The sequence below is a fragment of the Lathamus discolor genome, chromosome 3 (assembly GCF_037157495.1).
Source record: "Lathamus discolor isolate bLatDis1 chromosome 3, bLatDis1.hap1, whole genome shotgun sequence".
Taxonomy (NCBI): Eukaryota; Metazoa; Chordata; class Aves; order Psittaciformes; family Psittacidae; genus Lathamus; species Lathamus discolor.
In genome coordinates, this window is record NC_088886.1 from 39,831,467 (window position 1) to 39,853,056 (window position 21,590).

A 21,590-nucleotide genomic window follows, 5' to 3' on the forward strand; every position below is an offset into this window, starting at 1 on the left:
TAATAACAATGTGCTTACTAAAATAGTACAAAATTAAGCACTGTATGTCCTGCAGTGGAAACTACTAAGAAATGCTAAACTTGTCTAAAAAATTTTAATAGCTTCCCAATGCTTAGCATGCAGCCACAAACTGCAGTGTAGAATCCTATTAAATCCCTCTGAAAATACCTCAGCAAGTCATTAGTAATCATACTTGAGGTGACTAAGCAGCAACCCAATAAGTTGGATACCATGCCATTACATGTTAATACTCATTATTAAAGAAATCCATTTGAGAAGAAACCAGTGATCAGTGTTATTGATCAGCAGCATAGTAACCACTAATAAGGGAAACTTGAAGCTGCAACCCGAAGAGCCTACTGTATGATTACAAGCAATTTGACCTGCTGCATCATTATAGGAAATTTGGTGCTGGTTTGAGTTAAAACACTGTTCACCAATACTTTGGCTCCTGCCTTCACTTCCGACTGACATGCCATTTAACCCTTTAACTCTTACACATAGCACAGCATCAAGCAGACAAAGGGCAGAGCTTATGGCCTCAGGACCCTCAGTCCTGCCTGGGGTTGGAGAAAGGACAGGGACCTTTTTTTGCCTGCTCACTTTCACAAACGTTTTCAGTGCCTTTGCAAATTTAACCTAAGTTGTAATGCAGTGGTGAAGGATAAGGATGAGGTGTGTCAGCAGCTGAAGTGTGAAGTGGGGCACAAACACCCTGGAAATGCTGGTTGATGTCACTGTTACCTGACAGCTCCTGAACTGCAGAGTGACACTGACTGTCCCATAACAGTCTGAAACAAGGATCTGAACCCTCGATCTGCATTTGCAGTACATGACATGTATTTTCCTTATCCCAGTCTATCCATTTGCCATCTGTTCAGGGATGTCCTCTGCTTCATTACTGTTGCTGTTATGTTTTCATGGTCACAAGGTAGTCTTGACAAAAGAAGAGAACACCTCCCCCACTTCCCCCCCACCAACTGTCAGAACCTACCGACAAGAGAACTCGCCTTTAAAATGTTTCATTTCCTCCATCTCAGCTGCTCACAGGCACTGGTTTTGGCTGGAATAGAGTTAATTTTCTTCACAGTAGCCCATATGGGGCTGTGTTTTGGATTTGCACTGAAAACAGTAGTTAATAACACAGGGATGTTACTGCTGAACAGTGCCTTACAAAAACTCAAGGCTTTTTCTTGCTCCTCAACCCACCCTACCAGCAAGTAGGCTGGGGTACATAAGAAGTTGTGAGAAGACACAGCCAAGACAGCTGATCCCAACTGACCAAAGGGATCTTCCATACCCTATGGCATCATGCCCAGCATGTAAACTAGGGGAAGAAGAAAGGGGGTGAAGTTCAGAGTGGTGACATTTGTCTTCCCAAGTAATTGTTCTGCATCAGAGATCTCTGCTTTCCTGAAGATGGCCAAACACCTGCCTGACCTGAAGTGGTGAATGAATACCTTGGTTTGCTTTGCTGGCAGGAGTGGCTTTTGCTTTACCTGTTACACTGGCTTTACCTCAACCCATGAATTTTCTCAGTTTTACCCTTCAGATCCTCTCCCCATCCCACTAAGAGGGAAGTGAGTGAGTGGCTGTGTGGGGCTTGGTTGTTGGCTGAGGTTAAAACACAAACAGGAATATTGCTCACACTCAGATGCTCACATATATGTTTTCACTCAGGGGTTTCCAGCCTGGCACCATCTCTCAGTTTTGCCCTAGAATTTCTCAGTTTTACTTTAGAATTTCATCATCTTCAAATTCAGTTTATTGAAGATGACAAATTTTCCCACTTCCTGACCTCAGTGGCAGACAAGCCCAGCAAATCCAGTTTGTGTGGTACAGACTTCCCCCTTTTTTCAAATGTTTTACAAGCTCAGGATGAAACTGTGTGGGTTAGTATACATCACAAGCAAGTTAAATGGGTACTAAACCCACACTTCCCTGAGAGCTTACTTCTGACATGCTCCAAGTGTCACTCCTGGCACACAAACGAAGCCATGTTTGAGATCTATGCTTCAGCCCTTGGCTCTCCTTCCCACAGTCCCACAGGCAATGCACATCCTCATCCCAGGGAAGGAGCTCCTTCTGTCAAGCTCAAGGAAAAGTGCTGTCTAGAATTAAAAAGGGAAGGTGTTAAACTTAAGAGCACACTGAACATCATTCACCCTCCACTCAAATGAATCATTTTAAATACTTAAATGTTTTACGGGGTAGACTGTTTTTAAAGTGATTCCTCAAAGTAAGTCCATGCGAATAGATTCTCCTTTCTACTCTCTTTCCCTGCATCCATGACAGCATCTTTCCAAGAAACTGTCATCTCACAGCCCCTCAGCTCAGGTCATAGATTCTTATTTCAGCCTCTGTGTCCCCTCCCAAGCACAGGAAATACATTTTGGCCCTGTGATCCCAGGTCTGCAGAGGACCTCAACTAGGCTGTAGAGGAGGACACATAGCAACTTGCAAACCTCAAGGCATGGGTATTGCCTGTTCCACAACGGCTACAAGCAAGGAGACATGAATGCAACTGGGAAGCAACCAGCAGGGAAACTGAGGCTGGCATTGAGAAAATTGCAGGCAAGGTCAACAACAGCATCGCTGCTCCAGCAGTCAGGGTTTACCTTAAACCTGTGCAGGTACACCACATGTATGTAATAAAGTCAATCTTCCTTCATCATATTCTCAGATACTTACTGAGACATGCCACAATAAGCAAAAGCCAATGTTTTAAAATAAACAGACGACACATCACTAAAAAGAAAAGAAAGGTCAATAGCCAAGAATGTTCCTTATCATCATCAGACGATAAATCACGGAAGAGATAACACATTAATAGAACAACACTTAGTTTACTAAGCATTTGCAGTCAAAACTTGTGGGAGTTCAGTTTTATACTTGAGACTTGCATCCTGCGCACAAAACGTTTCTTCTACCAGTACCACCCAGGCACTATTTTGCCAAATACTCTTCTAACACAGGTAAAAGGCAGCATGACACTGAAATATTCTGGAAACACATATACATGCATAAACATTTTGTATTGTCAAATTCACATTGTCATCAAACCCCAGACAAGTTTGACTCCAGCTCACTCTACACTAGGTTTTGGATTTACTTCATCATGCCATAACGGTGGTTTCCTCTTGCAGCTACTCCATACCAGTGGCCCACTTCCTCCCTGCAACAGCAGTGTCCAAAAGCCACGTGTCAGCAGCCAGTGCTATTATGCTGAGTGCTGCCAAGCACTGTCTCCAGCGCTGGGCAGGGTGGGCACAGCACTGGCAGGCTGGATGTCCACCACCACCCTGCAGAGCTGCTCCATGCCTTGATGCACAGCACCCTGCTGCACACATTGCTCCAGAACCCAGCTGTGCATGCAGCCCCAGCACTGCCAGCAGAACTGCAGCATCTGCTGTGTTTTCCTGGTTGCTGTCAGCTGCACCTTTGTGGGGCCACTCAGCCCCACACGCAGCCTGGCAAGGGAATGGAGCTAACTTCTCTTACAACATTTACATCTTGGAAAGAATAAATCTCTAAAATCTTAGTTTATATTAAATACAATAAAACTCTACATAAAGAAACAGCAGATTTCAGCATCCTACTCTGCACAAAACAGCCCTGACTCTTCAACACGTACTCAAGCATTCTTTTCTTCCAAAATGAAGAGTGGAGAAATCTGTACTGAACAAAATCTTACAAGTTTAAGTCATCCTCGCCCTTATTACAAAGGGTTCCAGCTTTCAAAGAAAAAAGTACTTTTTGTGCCCTTTCAACATGATTCAATATTATATCTTTTACATTCCCAAAAACTTACACAACTGCTTCAGCTTTCTCCATAAAAACCCGAGTAATTACAGTAATTGCTAGCTTTAGCTTTTCAGGTCTCAGCTTCACATGTAGACAGCATTATACAAGTTAGCAGGTTAAAGATTTCAGCATGTTGTTAGAGAACAAAGAGTGGTTTCTCTTCTGTTGATATGAAATAACAACACAGGATAGTAGTCAGATTCAGATGATCTTGGATAACTTTTTCAGAAAGCAATCAAAGCAGAAGCAAAGCACTTCGTCCTAGCCTTCTTCACCTCTCCCATTTGCAGCATAGCTGTTTCCGTACATGTTGAACTGCTGCTTCTGCTTGGCAGAAACGCAAACCATTGCCATTGCGACACTGCTTCCTCCAGCTTCACTTCTGAGCCCAAAGTGCTCTAGGTCTAATCAAAGACTTACACAAGGCAAGCATGTGTAGATAAAATCAAGAGAAAAGCCCAAAAGCAAATACTAACAGCCTGCCAGCTTACAAAGAAGCGTTTGCATTTGCGTGTTTCTCCACCAACAGAGATGTTAACAGCAACCGAGTGTTTGAAAAGGCTGCAAGCAGAGCAGTGCCTTCCGATTTAGTCACATTATCCTCATCAGGTACTTCAGTAGATTGTATGGCTAGATGGAGTGACAGAAAATCAGCATTTGAACTGCTGCTGGGTCTGACCAGTAAAGTTATTCCTTAAACACCATTCCTCTTGCCACCCTAGTGAGAGAGCATCCCATTAGTGACACCAGCCCAGGGGCGCTGCATGCAGGCTCATTTTCCTGGCACATGCAAGGGCAGCATGGGCAGCAGAGCTGAATCCCCAAGCACAGGGTGGGACAGGTGGCATATGTACCAGAACAGCATTGCTGATCTTCCTCACTTGAATTCAGCTGCTGGAAGGGACATGCCACTTAGCAGAGACCATCAGACTCCAACTGTTTTCATCTTCTGCATGGCAGCTTCCTTTAAAGTTAGTTAAAGTTTTGATGTAGCACTGGAAGATTAATGGCTTTATGGTTTCCATCATATTTGCCTCAAATGACACTAAAGAGAGGCTGCTTTTGAAGGAACAGCCTAAGCTAACATGCAGGACTGATGCAGCAAAGTATGACTCAGCCGGCAATGCACACCTGCAGAAGACCATGAGCTCTGTATTCCAACTCTGCTTTTCAATTCTGTGTGCTACATTACACAGCCCTCCTGCTGGTGTCTTAGTAAAGACCTGTTCCCTTTCACATTGCTGCAGGAATGCTGAATGTGTATTTCTGGTACTAGATAAGCCAAACTGGGTCACTTCATTTCTCTATAGTAACTCATACTTCCATCTGATGAGTGACACCACAACCCAACAACATACGAAAATCATAGACTCACAGACTGCTTTTGGTTAGAAAAGACCTTAAAGGTCATTCAGTTCCAACCTCCCTGCCATGGGCAGGGATGCCTTCCACTAGACCAGGCTGCTCAAAGGCCCATCTAACCTGGCTTCAAACACTTCCAGGAATGGAGCAACCACAGCTTCTCTGGACAACCTGTTCCAGTGTCTCACCACCAACATAGTGAAGAACTCTTTCCTGATATCTAAACTAAATCTACTCTTTTTCAGTTTAAATCCAATCCTTCTCATCCTATCCCTACACGCCCTTATAAAAAGTCCCTCTCCACCCTTCTTGTTGGCTCCTGAAGTACTGGAAAGAAGGAAGGAAAACACTCATATAAGCTTTGCCTCTTCAGCAGATCATCTAACAACAGTTTCCCAAGAAATACCACATTCAGCACTAAAATCTTCTGCTGCATTTTATTATGTTATATTATGTTTATATTTATTAGGAAAAGACACTTGAAAAATAGAATCGCATCCTCACCTTTTCAGGTAGCTCTATTCTCATGCATCCTTAGCCTCAACACTTTGGGTACTCCCACCTGTCACTTGTAAACAGCATCAGTTTGAAGAGCCTTCTACAAGCAAGCAGGCAGCATCACAGCTCCTATTTAATCCCCACTGAGCTGACATGCTGTCTCTGATAGGGAACCCTGGGCTCCTGGGCCAGGTGGCATTCATCCCTTCATCCAGCTCATTAGCATGGCTGGCTGCCCCAGCACTTCTTCCCCTGGCTGGGTATGTTCCAGAACAGCACCTGAAGCATATTGCCTCCAGTAGCTCGGAAAGCTGGGCTGTGCAAGGCACGGTCTTCAGCTTTCCCATCAGAAAGGAGGAATCAAGATGACAGCAGGTGGGATGTGTTGTCTGCTTCTCAGCAGCACTCACCAAAGCAAAGCAGGTCTCCAGGCAGGAAACAGAATTCATCAGACCAAGCCTTAGAATAGTTGAGAGTGCAGAATTTTTTTCAGAAGTCAGCATACAAGCAGCTGAATTGCTTTCAGTTATCAAATGACTTGATTATTTCAACTGAAAGGTTATTTATGAGACTTTCCATCCTGTAGTTCTTGGGTGACTATATCAGGAAGTGAAGTAAGAAGGCAGGAACGGACAACATGAGTCAAAAGCAGCAGTTAAATCTTTGGCTTCCCTTATTCAGATCGGAGTCAAGATGAAAAAAAGCAAAAAGAATAAAGATGAGTCTAACAGTCACTTTGCCCACAACATCAGCCACCTACAATGTCCTGTCCTCATGGTGTTGATGCCTTTAGGTTATGCCCCTGGGTTTCTGATCACTTGATAAAGCTGCTTTGAAGAAATGTGTAAATATCTAAGCATTTAAGTAGGTGTTTTACTGCGCATTCCAAATGTGTTCATAGACTTTGGGGGTACTCTTGGGGTGATAACTAAGCAAAGAAGTGTATTTGGCTGGCTTACGGGCTCTTTTACAGAGTTCAGCTCCTCCTGGGCTTTGGAAAGACTCTTTACCTTAAATATTTTTAGAATATGAAACTGAAAGCAAACAAAAGTCAGCTGAATTAATATCTCTATTGTTATCAGAATTATTAGGTAAAAATCTGAAGATGCCCAGCTCTACCAGCTACACTGTAAGGACTACACTGATGGACTCCATGCAGAAGCATGCCAGCATGTGGTGATTGGAGCCTGGCATACACAGGGTGACTGAGGGGTGAAGAGCTCATTTCAAGGTTCCAGGACTTTTTCTGACTGCTGGAAGCCAGCCTTCACACGGCAGAGCACTAAATCCACAGCCACTGTGGTAGCCTATGGGCAATCCTGTTCTTCTGGAAAGCTGTTCTGACAATTATTACAAGAATGCAGAGCAGAAGCTGCTTTGGCCTGGAGAACTGCCAGACTGCTGCTGGGGAAAGGAACAGGGCTCCTGTCCCAAGCGCAGGTGTACCAGGAAGCAAGGCTGCCTCCTGCCTGGGTAGGAGTAGGGTAGACAAGGCAAGAGGCAATGGGCACGAAGGCAAATCCTGGAAACTCCCTCTGAACTTCAGAAAAAAACATTGTAGGACATCTTAGGTATTCCAAGCTGCAGAGGAGCTGAGGTTTGCTTGGGTTTTACATTAATAAAAAGTACATTTGTGCGTTTTTCAGCCCCCTGCTCTTGATGCATGTGTTTGTGGCCAGTTACTATTTCCCTCAACAGGCAGGTCCTGCTCCTGCAGCTCCTTCCGCTAAAACCAGGCGTCTCCTGGAAAGCAACACTCCCTCTTTCAGGCTGAGAGGTCAGGCTCCTAAACACTTGTGTGTTTGACTGAGAAAGGAGCTGGTTGGGCTCAGAGCACCCCTCTGCACTCCAGAGAGCTGAGGGTGTGTAGTGCTACGACACGACCCCTTGCCGTACCCAGCACTGCTGATCACAAGAACATTTATTTTTAGATCGCTTACCGCCACTGAAACATACTTGGACTGATTTCAGTCTGACTCACACTGAATTCCTGTTCTTCTGGAGGCCAAGTTTTCTGTCCCCACCCAAAATGGGGGAAGACAAAACAAAATGAAACCAAATAAACCCCAGCTGGATCTGAACCAAAGCCCAGTGCACAAACGTTCAGCCTGCGCTGATGTTGCACCACAAGAGGGGCATGGGATGGCACAGGAAGGCACTCTGGCTGGTGTCAGTGTTGGTCCGTGCCTGCAGCCCATCACACTTACCCCTTGCCTGAACCCTGGTTCAGCTCCGCTTAGTCCAGCCTGGGTGAAATACAGCCCTTCGGAGAGGTTGTGCTTTGGTTTGGTTTTTTAGTGTAAGTCTGTCTGTATACTACTCAGGAATAGAAGAATTTAGCACAAAGGAGCATGCACACATAACTTTAACATAGCTTTTCTTATCTTAATGTCACCTGGGCCATGCAAAACAAAGGCAAAAGCCTGTGAGGGGTGACAGAACTGGAAGCACCGTGACACCCAGGGCTGGGGGAGTATTGCTGTTACCTTGGAACGGTTTTACAGAATTATGCATTTTGCCTGTGAAGTGAGACGTGACCGGTTCATGCAAAGGCCATGAGACCTGCCCATTGAAAGCAAAACAGATACATCTGCATAGAGTAACTCCAGAGGGAAGAAAACAATCCCCTTGAATACTAGCTTTTTGGGAAAGAAAATTTCATGTTTTACTAGCTGGATACTACAGACTATTTATGCATTTTCAAGACAATTTCTGTGAGGACTCCTTTTTATCACATTTTCACTATTTTTAATTACACAACCAGAAGCACCATAGTAAAATGTGTAATGAACAGAATTTTCACTAATTAGTTTAGGGAAATGGAAGTAGACGGGGATTTTAGAGGCTGCCACTAAATCAGAGGTACAAACCAGGACTATCTCAGAAGGAGAAAAGGACCAAAACCCGACAGGTCTTAAAATCACCCAAGGTATCCAGGTTCTGTACATGAGTTTCCAAGCTAAACAGAATGGCTTTTATGAAGTCTAAGAGAAAATAGGGGCAGGTCTACTGCAGCATTAGAGCAGTGAGCTAAAGGGAGCCAGGGCAATAGTGAAGAGGAGTGTGCTGCTGCTGCTGTGATACTCACCTTAGGCTAGGCAATGCCAGAAGCTGCAAATGTCATAATTTTGAATTATCAAAAGGGATACAATTAATTTCTTATGTTAACCAATATCATCTAATCAGGTTAAAACCAGACTCAGAAATAGGGTTACTTAGAGATTATTAAACTTCATTTTTTCCTCTTTGCCTTTGCTTTAAGCCCCCCACAAGCCGTTGCAGTGCTGCCTCTCAGTCATGAAAGAGCATGGAGGCCTTGGGTCTTGGGTATGGGTTTTATATGACCAAGCTTGAGCTGGGGCACAGGCTCATACTTAGACCTGGCTCTCTTAAAAGCAAGTGCAAAGCTATGAGCTCTGGTCCATTGCAAAGGGTTTCTTACTCTGTGGCTTTACTTTATATCTGCAGTTTAATATGATCATTTCCATCTCTTCCTTACTCCAAGGTTTTCGGACAGTAATGATGTTTATAGTATTAATGGCCTCTACTAAATTTTCTTTCTAGAAGGAGGTAGTCTGTACTGGTTGATATTTATAATTCATTGTCTTCTTCCACTCTGAACAGATTGGTTCTAAAACTTGATTGTATAAATAACATGGATTTTTGTTTTGGCTATTTATCTTTGTATCTGGTTTATTCTAGTTCTGCACATAGAGTGAAATCAGACTTGCCATTCACAGTTTGCTGGATATACTGGTCTGACGTCACAAATGTCTGCCTTGAGCAGGAGCAGGTTGGATTAGATGATGGATCTCCCACAGTCCCTTACACCCTGAGTTATCCTATCATCCTATGATATTACATATATTTATATTACTAAATAGAAATACGTAATATTTCTGGAATTAAATAACACCTGGTCTTTGAATAAATGGCCACTAAATTGAAGTTCCTCATCCTGCATCTTAAGTGGCCCATGAGTCCAACTGCTGGAATACACCATCTGCAGTGAAGACATTGAAAAGAGGGAAACCTTGAAAATGACAATACAAGACACAAACTGTCACCACCATGGCATTTTGACAAAAACATGCGAAATAATGTCTGTCGTGAGAAATCTCAGATGTTTGTTTTACATACTGTCTGGATCTCTTAAGTGCTGCAAACCTGTATGATAGGTAGTGCTGTGAAAGACAAGTTTTGAAAGCATTGGGATTTATAATCCTGAGCTTCAAAATTATTTTGGAGATTTCAGCTCACTGTTCGTAAAGGTAAATGTTACCTGCTGCTGATTTTGTTATAGCTGAGACAGCCACCTTTCAGCTGGACACGAAGCTACCTGAGCCAATGTATCTGTGCTAGTATTAGCCTTTGAGGTGCTTAAAAGGAAAAGCCCAGCTCAACCCTTGACCAACCAGTCATGCATGCAAAGAGTGGTAAGGTGCTGAGTGTGTCTGAGGAAGGTGCTGCTTCTTGGGCTTGTCCTCCTCTTTGGGAAGGAAGCGAGTGATTAGGGTGTTGTTTGCTTAGTCAGGGTATGCAAATATTCCTACCTTCTCATTCTGCTGCTCCAAATCCTGCTCATCTGTGGGAACCAAAAGCAGGTTTTGGGTTGGGCTTGCAGGACGTGGGTCCAGAGGGCAATAAGGGGCACTGAGCCTGCACCCAACTAAGGCTGGCCACGCTCACCCTACAGCCCTCAGACTCCATGCTGGAGCAGCAGTGCTCACCCCTGCTCCCCTGTTCAGACTTGATGCTACTGCTTCATGGGAATCTGCTGATGTGATTTTTTTAGTATTCTTGCTGTTTAATTGCATAGAAACAAAAGAGATCTTCATGGCTGCCAGCCTGCTCCTGCTTAAGTTAGAGCTATTGCAGTCCTTCAGAATTTCAGCTAAATGAATTAATAATCGATTTTCTAATTAGCTATCCTCTGTCTTATAAAATGTTATGTGCCATGGTATTATCAGTATACATATTAGAGAAATAATAGCATCACTATTATAAAAAAGCAAATGTATGGGAGTTCAATTTAGTATTTGCATTACTATGCAGTACTTGCATTATATTGCATACATTTGAATTAGCATTCTCAGATGCACAGACATTAGTTTATAACTACGCACCTTTATATAATGAATATGCAGTATGTATTAACAGAAACAGCGTATATTTAAAGATAGAATCATAGAATGGTTTGGGTTGGAAGGGACGGGACTTTAAAGATCATCCAGTTCCAATCCCTTGCTTGTGAGGACATCTTCCACTAGACCAGGCTGCTCAAAGCCCGATCCAGTCTGGCCTTAAATAACTCCAGGGATGGGGCACACACAGCTCTTCTGGACAATGCATTCCAGTGCCTGACCACCCTCACAGGAAAGAACTTCTTAATATCTAGTCTGAATCTCCCCTCTATCAGTTTGAAGCCATTCCCCTTTGTCCTGCCACTACAGGGCCTTGTAAAAAGTCCCCTTTCCAGATGTCTTTTTGTCCCCTTTAGGTACTTCTCTAAGGCCTCCCTGGAGCCTTCTCTTCTCCAGGCTGAACAATCCCAGCTCTCTCAGCCTGTCTCCATCGGAGAGGTGCTCCACCCTTCTAGATCATCTTTGTGGCCTCCTCTGGACTCACTCCAACAGGTCCACGTCCTTATGTTGGGGACCCAGAGCTGAATGCTGCACTGCAGGTGGGGGTCTCATGAGAGTGGAGTAGAGGGGCAAGATCACCTCCTTCGACCTGCTGGTCACTTTTTTGGTGCAGCCCACACTACAGCTGGCTTTCTGAGCTTCCAGCACACACTGAAGCTGGCTCATGTTGAACTTCTTGTAAGTCAGCACCACCCAGTCCTTCTCCTCAGGGCTGCTCTCAATCCAGTCTCTGCCGAGCCTGTAGTTGTGCTTGGGACTGCCCCAGCCCAGCTGCAGGACCTTGCACTTAGCCTTGTTGAACTTCATGAGGCTGGCATTGGCCACGTCTCGAGCCTGTCAGGTCCCTCTGGATCCCATCCCTTCCATCCAGCATGTCGACCGCACCACATAGCTTGGTGTTGTCAGCAAACTTGCTGAGCATGTACTCCATCCCACTGTCCGTGTCTCTAGCAAAAATGTTAAACAGTGCCAGTCCCAATACTGGCCCCTGAGGAATGCCACTCATTGCTGGTCTCCACTTGGAATAAGCTGTTGACTGCAACCCTTTAAGCCCAACCATCCAGCCAATTACTTATCCATCCAGGGTCCATCTGTCAAATCCATTCCTATCCAGTTTAGAGACAAGGATGTAATGAGGGACAATATCAGATATTTTGCACAAGTCCAGGTAGGTGATGTGATATAATTACTTGCTTGGTACCAAGCCGACGGAGAATAGCCACGTTGGTAAATGTGACACTGGTGTGTACACAGGCAGGTATCCCTAGTGACTGAATGCACTTAAGGAGCAAATGATCCTGCTTACCTCAACGGACACTGCAAAACAAATCATTGAACATATTAACCCATAAGAACTATCACTACACATTGTTTATGAAGAAAAATCACCTCCTGGCCGCTGATCACTGGGACATGGAATGCCACATGCTGTACAGAAGTGGCTGATGGGGGCAGAGCTGGACCCCAGACTGACCCCAGCGGGACCAGGGCAGTGATCCTGGATGTTGTTGGGTCAGCAGTGCCTCCTCTTTCAGCAAACCCTGCCTTGAAGAGAACATCTTAACCCAGACTTTTCATATATCAGACCAACCTGAGCTTCTGCATGACTGTTTTCTGTGATAAGAAAATGAAAACCAAAACCATAAGTTTGTTCATGGCTTATACGAAGAGCCCAGCATCACTTCCGTGGCAGTAATAGAATTGCTGGTGATGCGTGCTGATGGGAAAACCAGACCTTGCTTTGGTAACATTGTCCTTGTCCCTCAGCTGCTCAGATGTGGTGGCCATGCCTGCCTCAGAGCATCCTATGCCCACCCACAGGCTGGAATAAGCTGGAGCCAGCACCAAACAGGGTCAGCTGCGCTCCCCCTACAATCCTTGCCATCCCACATACTCTCTGAAGGGGCAGCGATGTGTTTTCTAATGTCATTAAAAGTAGACTGTGGCTTACCATTCGATTCATACAGGCCTAATTAGGTAGATGCTTTCAAATTGTCAATGCGGGTGCTCCCAGGGAAGCTGCCCGTCTTCATCTGCCCTTCCACACACACAGCTGCTGGTAGCGGCTGTGCTGCCAGCGCAAGAGCAGAGTATTGCACAAGCTATTTTCTAGAAGTGGCCAGCAGGTGGAGATTTATTTATCTTCTGCCTTCTTCCTTCCTGCCCTGCCTTCGGCATGGGCCTGAACAAGAAGAACCCGGCCGCCCCTTCTCCCCGCTTCCCTATTCACAGCCATGACGTGGAGGCTGAGCTGCTGCTTGCACAACTTTGGGGTGCTGCCATCTCACTGTCATGTGGAGGAAAAAAGTGATGGCTAGTACCAGGAAACTGCCCTGTGACATCAAAAGATAAAGAAAGCTATTTCCTTACCTTATGAAGATAATGGCAACCACCAGAAGCAAAACACAGCCACTGAGAAGAAAATGCATGGGGCAAACCACCTGCAATGGGTATTGCCTTTGATGGGCCTGGGGTACCGGGAGCCATGGTTAGCTTCTTGCCAAGGAGCCACCTACATAAACCCAGCAACACTGTGTGGATTGCAAATTGAACCGAGTGGGGTATTGCAGTATTAATAATATTCACCACTTTATTACCCCAATCTGACTATTAACTCTGCTAGGTGACCAGAAAGTGCAATCAGATGTGTCATGGAACCATAGGCATTGCATTTCATTTGGCAAATTCTTACATGAAACACATAACAAATCAGGCTAAACACAAAGTACCTTTGTGTTAAAAATGTAAAACTTCTCTTTTCACATTCTCTCTCAAGCCCAAGGTGGCTGGAAACAGTCAAAGCAAATAGTCAGATGCAGGAGCTGAAAACCACAAATCTCTAACGTGGCAAAAAAAAAATCAATACAAACAGTATGTCCAGGTGGAGTGTACATGGCCTTTCCACTTCTATGGGACTGTGAACATATTTAACAAAAACAAAAACTCCTCTCATGTACCATATAAGCCCATTCACAAGAAAAATAAGCAACTGATCTGATACAGGAAAGCCCCAAATTGCTTTAGTTTTAGAAACTAAACATTTCTTTGAAAAGTCCTTCTGTCCACTGCAAAAGGTGAAGAGGAGTCTACTGTAGGTGTTTCAGCTTAATATTTATTGTTGTATGGTACTTTCCCTGGAGCAAAATTCCGCTTTACTGCATTAGACACCAACTTTAAGAAGGGAATATACAACTTGCTTTTGGAAATTCTGCTCTTAGCTTCCTCTGTATTGGGATGAACATGTGTAATATCACACCCAGATGAATAATTGCCTCTTGGTGTTACATACAAAGGTCCTTACAAAACCAAGAGGTATTTATAATGCTAGTTGCAGCCTTATCTGCCCCACACCACGCTGCCATAACACACGATAGATTTTTTTTCCACCATTGACAGAGAGTAATTTAGTGATTTATGTGTAAAGATTTGTTGCAAAGCAAACAGAGTGGAGAACATCAGGATTTACACACATTTCTTTCTGGTCAAAACTCTGCTTGGCACTCCCCGATGTCCTCTCCCCACTGGCGCAGGGTGGCTGCTGTTTCCAGCCCCTCATCCTTGCTGCTCCAGTGCAGGAACTGCTGCCAGCAGACACGAAGCGGTGGCTTTAGCCGGCAGCACGGCTGGGGCTGGGACCAATGCTCTCAGGGCAGACTTCTCAGGGAGCTGTCCTGGAAACACTCTTGTGATGCAACAGCAAAATCCTTCCCGCTGTATTACCAGGATCAGCAGCAGCATCACCCTGAGCTCAGGGGAATCCCCATGGAACCCCCATGGGTGCCTAGGCATAGCAATCAGCACCCATCGTGGAACTATGGAACCCCAGATCGACACTGGCATAGCTATTGCTGCTAAATACTTGCAGAGGGAAGCAGCTACTTTACCCATCAGCTAGAGCCAAATAAGTACTTTTGCTCAGACTTTTAGGGTCTTACAGTTAACAGGAAAAGGGCTTCAATTCAATGGACATTAAAGAGAACAGCAGATAAAACAAACCGCTCAACACAAAGGAGGCTTTTACTTTTTCTTTTTTTTTTTAGGTTTTTTTTTAGAGAAGATGCACAGGTTTTGGTCAGGCAGGTAGGTATCACTGGCACAGCTAAGCATGTTACAGGCTAACAACACATCAGAAAGCAGAACTAAAGTGGTCTTTGCTGAGACATGATGGGCAGTGCTTTCTCCATGCCAAACGGAGCAGGGAGTCCCTGGCAGGGCTGGACTTGTGCTTCATCAGGGGCTCCTCCAGTGCCTGCTGAAAGGCAGGGGGAGGAGGGGGCTGCCCCTGCCCTGCCTGCACTGCTGCCCACACTCTGCCCAGCTCCGTCTCCACTCTCAGCCGGTCCTTCCCCAGCCCAAGCTTGTACAAGCTGATTACTTCGCCCATCTCTGCACGCCTCATAGTTGAAGTCAGGTCAGTCAATTGTGCAGGGTTGTTAGACAGAGAACTGGCTCCTTATTAGCCCCATTTCATTATCAGAACTGCTAATAAAGTTGGAACTGCGAGGTCCAAATTCTGCTGCAAGCTATACATTCTGCTCACACTTGTAGATAATTACACTAAAGTTAAATAAGTTTATACTTTGAAAAGTGACTGCCAAAATTACTGTTGTCCCAGTGATATATGAAGGCAAATCTCAGTTAGGAACTAAATTGATAAATCTTCTTTTTTTCACTTCGGCAAGCTGAATCTAGCTTTAATATCAAAGTGTGAAAGAACCTGTCTACACACACATCTGCACTGTCTCAGAGCTTCCATGAAGTGGTTGTAGGACCAGCAGCTGAGCATTACAGCTTTCTGCACTCCTTGCACTTGTTACAAACAAAACCAGCAACCTAGTCACTGACTCCCTTCTGCAATACTGGCAGAGTGTTGCACCCGGTCCTTTGCATGCCCTCCCTTTTGGCCACATCCGAGATGCCAACCCTTGCCAAATCAGCTGGGAATGTAAATTGTGCCAGTTATTTATTCTGAAAGGTAAACCTCCCAGGAGATGCAGAGTTTGCAAACGTATTTCCTCTCTAAGAGCTACCATGATGATCTTTCATTTACAGTATAAATAGGCCACAAGGTATCCTGCTATGAAAGCACGGTTTCCTGCTGTCCTGATGTGAGTAAGCATCACTTCTCATTTGCTAGAGTCAGATTAGCAGAAGGAGGTCCCTTGTACAATAAGTTAACAAGTGCATTCAAAGAAACACAATCAGCTCACAAATGTTCTACAGCATAAAGTTGTCTAAAAAAAAAAAAAAGAAAAGGCACTGTACATTGGTGAATTCTGCCCCTAAGAGAGTTACCTCTCTGCTGTTTCCCACTACAAGAGGTCTCCTTACTCATTCATTTGCCAGTGGCTGTCAATCTGCTCAAGAGCTGCCTTATTTTTGCCATCAACATCTCTCTGAAGTGGTCCCCCATCAAGAAATAGAAAACAGGATTAATGGCACTATTTAAAAATGCAATAGGTCTTGTGATGACATAAACGGCATTGATGACGCCCTGTGTGCACACAGAGACATTCAAGGCTGGTATTCGGGAAGCAAGTCGGACATTGCGCATTACATGATAGGGAGTAAAGAGCAATGAGAAGATAACCACTGTGAGGATGACTAAAGTGAGAGGTTTTTCAAGTGTCAGGAGGGAACTGAGTTGCTCGCTCCTGTTTTTAAGAAAAAGAACCATCTTCACATAGAAGCAGCACATGATCAAGAGAGGGATAAGGAATCCAAAGACAGTTAAAAACATGCTGTAGATGAGGTTTTTCACAGGATCTCCAGAGCTTGCATAATCAAGACACTTGTAATTATCAGCAGACGTTGTAGCCTCCAGGAAATACATCAGCGGCAGCAGTTCCAGTATCACCCCGATCCATATGGCAGCAGACACAATAAGGGCCATTTTCCTCTTCTGTAGAAAATGTTCTCTGAAAGGGTATTTTATCAGCATGTATCGGTCAATACTGATGAGAGTGAGGAAAAGGATGCTGCTGTACAGGTTTGCATGCAACAGGAATCTGTTGCTGTGGCACAAGATGCTGTCCTTTATCCACTGATCTCTGGAGTAGCTGTTCACAAGAATTGGAAGAGTACACAGAAATAATAAATCTGATAATGATAAATTGAACAGGTAGATGTTGCCACTTTTCCAGTTTTTCAGGCAGAAAATATAGCCGAACACAACAATGGTGTTTCCAGTGAAGCCTAAAATGAACTCAAGGCTGTACATGGTAGAAAGATAATACTTTTCTAGGACTCTGTTCATCATCAAACAGTCACTTGTCTCGTTCATAGCCTGGAAAGTCAAAAGGGAAAAAGCAAAACAACCACCAGAAATTAGTAAAAGATCATTGCATAGTTATTTTTATATTGTTGCTGTAATAGGTGAAGATAGTATGCTGTTTCCTTGCAGCTTATATGGTAAGTAGATACTTGAATTTGATGAATATCTGTTTTGCACACAAGATTTCTATTTTCAGCAACTGACCAGAGTTACAAAGCAAGATGAAAACTTGCCCAAGCAAAACCCTGTGTGGGGAGTTTGAAGTAAGAGAATCACATGAAGGCATCTGCCACAACATACCAACTACCACTTGGCCAAATCCTCAGCAGTAGCAGAAGCTGGGAAAGTGAAACTTGCCTCTCACCACTTGCCACAAAGTACGGACCAGACCTCCTGGTTTCTGCTCTGAGTCATTAAGTCACTTTGTGACTATAAGCGAATGTCTTACGAGTCCTGTCACAGGTCTTGCTGGAAGTCATCTGCCTCTCTGTTACTCAACTCTGGTCCTGTAGTCTTCAATTATCACTAACACTTCTCACTAAAGCAGAAGTCCATTTTCAAGACTGATAAAGGATGAACTCATAAGCAGCAAAACAGCCACACTCCGAACAGCATTACCCGTAACTGATTAGGAAGTCAGGAGAGAATGTGTTTAGCAAATTATTGAAGCATTCAGCAAGCACTTTGTGCAGCTTTGCTGGTATACAGTACTAGCGATTGCACAGAAACCAGAATTGCACAGAAAGCACTAAGGATGAAGCGTGTACCCTGTGTGTGCATCACAGCAGACCACTTCCAAGCCATTCCTGCAGACGCAGGACATTTCTGCTCCTGGGGTTTTACAAGTCTGTTCTGTTTTCTACAAAATGCCTTTCAGGAAGGGAAGGTTCAATTATGACTGAATCCTTGTTGATTTGAAAGCAACTGTAGTCAAGGGGACAGCACAGGCAAGCTCAGGATAAAATGTCTTTGAAGACAAATTCACAGACTTTAAGCCACTTATGTTATTAGCTTCCTATGCAATGAGAGCACCATGCATGATTTCTTGAATCACACAGCTCATCCCCTTCTGCTAAGCCCTCAGCCTTTGTATGGTGGAGTGCCCCAAGCCAACCCACACTGCAGCTAGAGGAGGAGAAACTGTGCCCTGCCGGGAGAATACTGAGCGCCGGGCTGGCAAATGCGTGGCTGTTTGCAGGTGGGAAAGCTGCCGGCAGGGCTGCCAGCACCACGGCCACCCCTCCTGCGCTACTATTTTGTTTTCTTTTTGGCTTTAAAGAGCTCCTCCTCCCAGCTTGGAAGTGAGTAGTGCAATCAGTATTCTTTAAGGAGCAAAGCTTTCTAGGAAGCTGCACCAAGTGTGAGTTTGCCTGAGGACAAGTTTTGCTTCATTCTAAAGGCTGGTGAAAATGCTTTCATGCTACAGGGGAAGAAATAGATCTCAAGTGCTCCCTCCTCTGCCTCCTCAGGCAAAGACACTGGCACCCACCTGCAGGGGAACTGGAAATAAAGCAAGCTTTTAGCGTCAGCCTTTGATGAAATATTAGCAAAACAATTAGAAAGCAGTGGAAAAGAAAATGTTAGAAAAATGGGGTATAGATTAAAATTGAAATCAAGCTAAGTCTAAGCTCTGACAGAGCAGCAACATGACTGCCACAAAATCTACCAAAGACAGTCTCCACAAATCATGTAACGGTTTTAAGTATTTTCAAGGTTGTTCTGATGTCTATAATTTGTTAACAGGTCTCTGCTCTCAAAGCACTATGTTTTATTTTAAAGGCAGACCATGAGACAGAATAAAGTACAGCATATATAAAACTTTAGGAAGTTGCATCCACCAAGTATCTACACTTACACCATGTACCAGAGGAGACAAAAAGGATACAGCAGAGCAGGCTCACTCTGGTCAGATAAGCTCACAAGCAGCGCATAGCCTAACCCTGGCTGCTTAGGCTCTCTTATCTTAGTGAGATTTTAGTTCTAGAAAACACTGCCCTAAAATTAGCACTTTAAATACAAATAATATAAAATTACTGTATTGACAGATACATTGACTTAGGTAGTTGTTGGAAAAAGACTGATGAATCCATTTTAAAGAAAGCAGTCAGGGTAAAACAGTTAAAGGATTCATTCAAAATGGTTCTGCTAAAGGAATAGCAGATTCTTCCTGAGAAGCTGCTGACCAAGAGCCTGCTCCCAGGCACAAAGACACCTTACCATCCCCAGGGCTGGGCGCTGGCTCTCCATCAGCACTCCTCGGACATGCCTTGGTGATAACAACGCTGGGGTCCCTGGAGCTCAGCACAGCGTTGCCGTCTAACCTGGTTTGCATATGATTCAATCATTAATGAGTCAAGGCAGAGGAGCGATTTGTTTGGCTGAGCAGGACACAGAGGCAGTTTTTGTGGGAGGAAGGTACTGCAAAATATATGCTGAGTCAAGGAGAGAAGCAGACACTTCCCCTTTGCAGAGACCTGTTTGGAAACTGCTCGGGGAGGATGGGTGGACGTTGCAGCTCTGTGCTGGGAGCATCTGCTGAACCTTGGGTTCTGGTCAGCGACTTCTCATGAAATGCTCAGGTCTGGACAACACGCAGATCTCTCAGCAAGTCCTGGGCCAGCAGCCAGAGACGCCCACCTCCCACCCTGCCCAACCAGTGGGGTGCAAAGCCCTTACCTTGTGCAGGCTGCAGCAGCCACCAAGGCAGTTATCTTCCCAGAGGTGTGAGGAGGGAGCAGGCACTGCCCTCCATCCCATGCTTTGAGATATTCCCAGAGGCCTCAGGAGGGCAAAGCTGATGGCTCACTCCTGATTACATCCAGTCTTCTTCAACCCCAGAAGAGTCTCTCCTATTAGTTTCAGAGTGCAACAGATGCAGCTACTCAGTGACGTTCTATAGTTAGCAAATCAATTAAACCAACATATTAAATATGTTAAAGCGGAGCGCTAAAGAGCAGCAGTTAGTTACTTTTCATATTAACATCTTAACACTTCAAAGATGCTGGTTTATTCATCATTGCTATGTAATATTATCATGTTTTAATTCTGAGACGCTGCTATTGCAAAATGACTCTGTTCCACTGCAACTAATTCACCTGAATCAGCTTACATCAGATTAAAAATTGCTTCTTGGTTTCAAATTACACACTTGCATTTTTATACACAGTTTTGGTTTTATTTTTACCTGGGCTACTGTCTTTCACTGTTCAGAAGCCACAGGGAACTCCATAAAAGATCAGGTATCAGCTCCTTGAGGCAAGGCATGCTCAGTCTGGGGGTCCTGAAAGTGCCAACTGTTGCACAAGAAAATGAGGGTGCTGCAGTTTTCTTGTATAGAAACGAGCAGGTGAGCAATCTCAGCCGTGTTTTGGGTGGAACACGAGTTGACGGCTGTGTGGCTGACACACACAAGATGTTCCCCATCTCGGTTTTTCACTGCTACAGAGCAGGCTTGAGTCCAGGGCTGATTTTAAAGAAAATCCTGCACTGTGCAATGTATGCTTTCATATACTTCAATTTAATATTTATTGCTGTGCAGAAACATGCTCTAAGTGAGGTTGCAAGCCAGAAAGCTGCTGTGTGACCTGTCCCTATACGTTATGACTGAAGACAAAATGATCAGTCTTTCTTTCCTGGATCATGTAAGGAACAGAGCCCTTTTCAGCCTGCTACAGGAAAACCAGATCACTCTGGATGGAGGCTGTGGGGCTGTATTTACAGTTGCTAGGCCTACTTTGCAGGAAAAATAAAATGCCAGCATTTGGGGGGCTTGTCAACTGCCATTTCAGTAAAGAAGCCCAACCTGCTTTATTCACCCGTTAACGGCAGCTTGCTCAGAATCACCAGCAGACACCAAACCAGCTACTGCTGCACCTGAGCAGATGGCCATGCATTTGCAACACACGCACGTACACCGACATTTAATTGCTTCATCCGATCCCAGCAAAACCAGGCCAATTGTGCAGTAGTTAGATCGCATGTGGCATCTGGAACACACAGGCAGTGCCAGCGCTGCTGCGAGCTGGTGAGTGGCTCCTGGCAACACTGTACATCGCTATAGCACCCATCCACTGCTGCATCCCTCATAGGGGACAAACAAACTGGACATAAGTTATGGTGTTTTGAGCACATCTAAAAAAGCCGTTCCCTGCTGGGTTAGCCCCTTGTGCAGCTTGTGCACTTGAGGGCAAGGCTTCCTCAGGCAGGAGAGGAGCTACAGGGGTTGCAGTAGAAGCCCTGGTGACAGCAGATGACAAGCCAGAATTGGCATGCCTCATTTTTAAAGCATGTATAAAAGAGAAAGAAGCTACAAGTCATATGTAGATGGCTGCAGAAAAATTATCATGAGCTAGGAAAAAAGTAAATAAAGTAAACTACTAAACACATTAGCTTTCAGTCCCCAAATTTTGGCAATAATCAGCACAAGTGTGTATTCAGCAGTACTTTGCCTTGGTGAATTATACAAGAATTATGCAAGTTTCTGAATTTTACCAGCCCAACGAAATTAA

At 44.5% G+C, this 21,590-nt stretch overlaps 2 protein-coding genes across 2 annotated transcripts in view; both read right to left on the reverse strand.

The window, feature by feature from the left end:
- The window catches only part of MBNL1 (muscleblind like splicing regulator 1), a 133,166-nt gene extending 127,071 nt beyond the window's left edge, over positions 1-6,095 (reverse strand). The window contains exon 1 of the mRNA XM_065674740.1: positions 6,075-6,095. The gene's annotated coding sequence lies outside the window, so the exon portion shown is untranslated. The remainder of the gene's footprint in view (positions 1-6,074) is intronic.
- An 8,111-nt stretch (positions 6,096-14,206) lies between these two features.
- On the reverse strand, positions 14,207-19,411 carry SUCNR1 (succinate receptor 1). The gene is made up of 2 exons (XM_065674751.1): positions 19,300-19,411; positions 14,207-17,094 (listed from the first exon to the last, which is right to left on the reverse strand). Exons 1-2 carry the CDS (start codon positions 19,327-19,329, stop codon positions 16,144-16,146), a joined length of 981 nt encoding a protein of 326 aa, XP_065530823.1. The 5' UTR covers positions 19,330-19,411; the 3' UTR covers positions 14,207-16,143.
- Between the last annotated feature and the right edge of the window lie 2,179 nt (positions 19,412-21,590).

Bases quoted from the DNA above. Each gene is read 5' to 3' on its own strand.
- SUCNR1 (XM_065674751.1), bottom strand. From the start codon at position 19,329: ATGGAGAGCCAGCGCCCAGCCCTGGGGATG. The intron at 17,095-19,299 runs GTAAGGTGTCTT...TTGACTTTCCAG, and splicing joins AGCGCCCAGCCCTGGGGATG to GCTATGAACGAGACAAGTGA.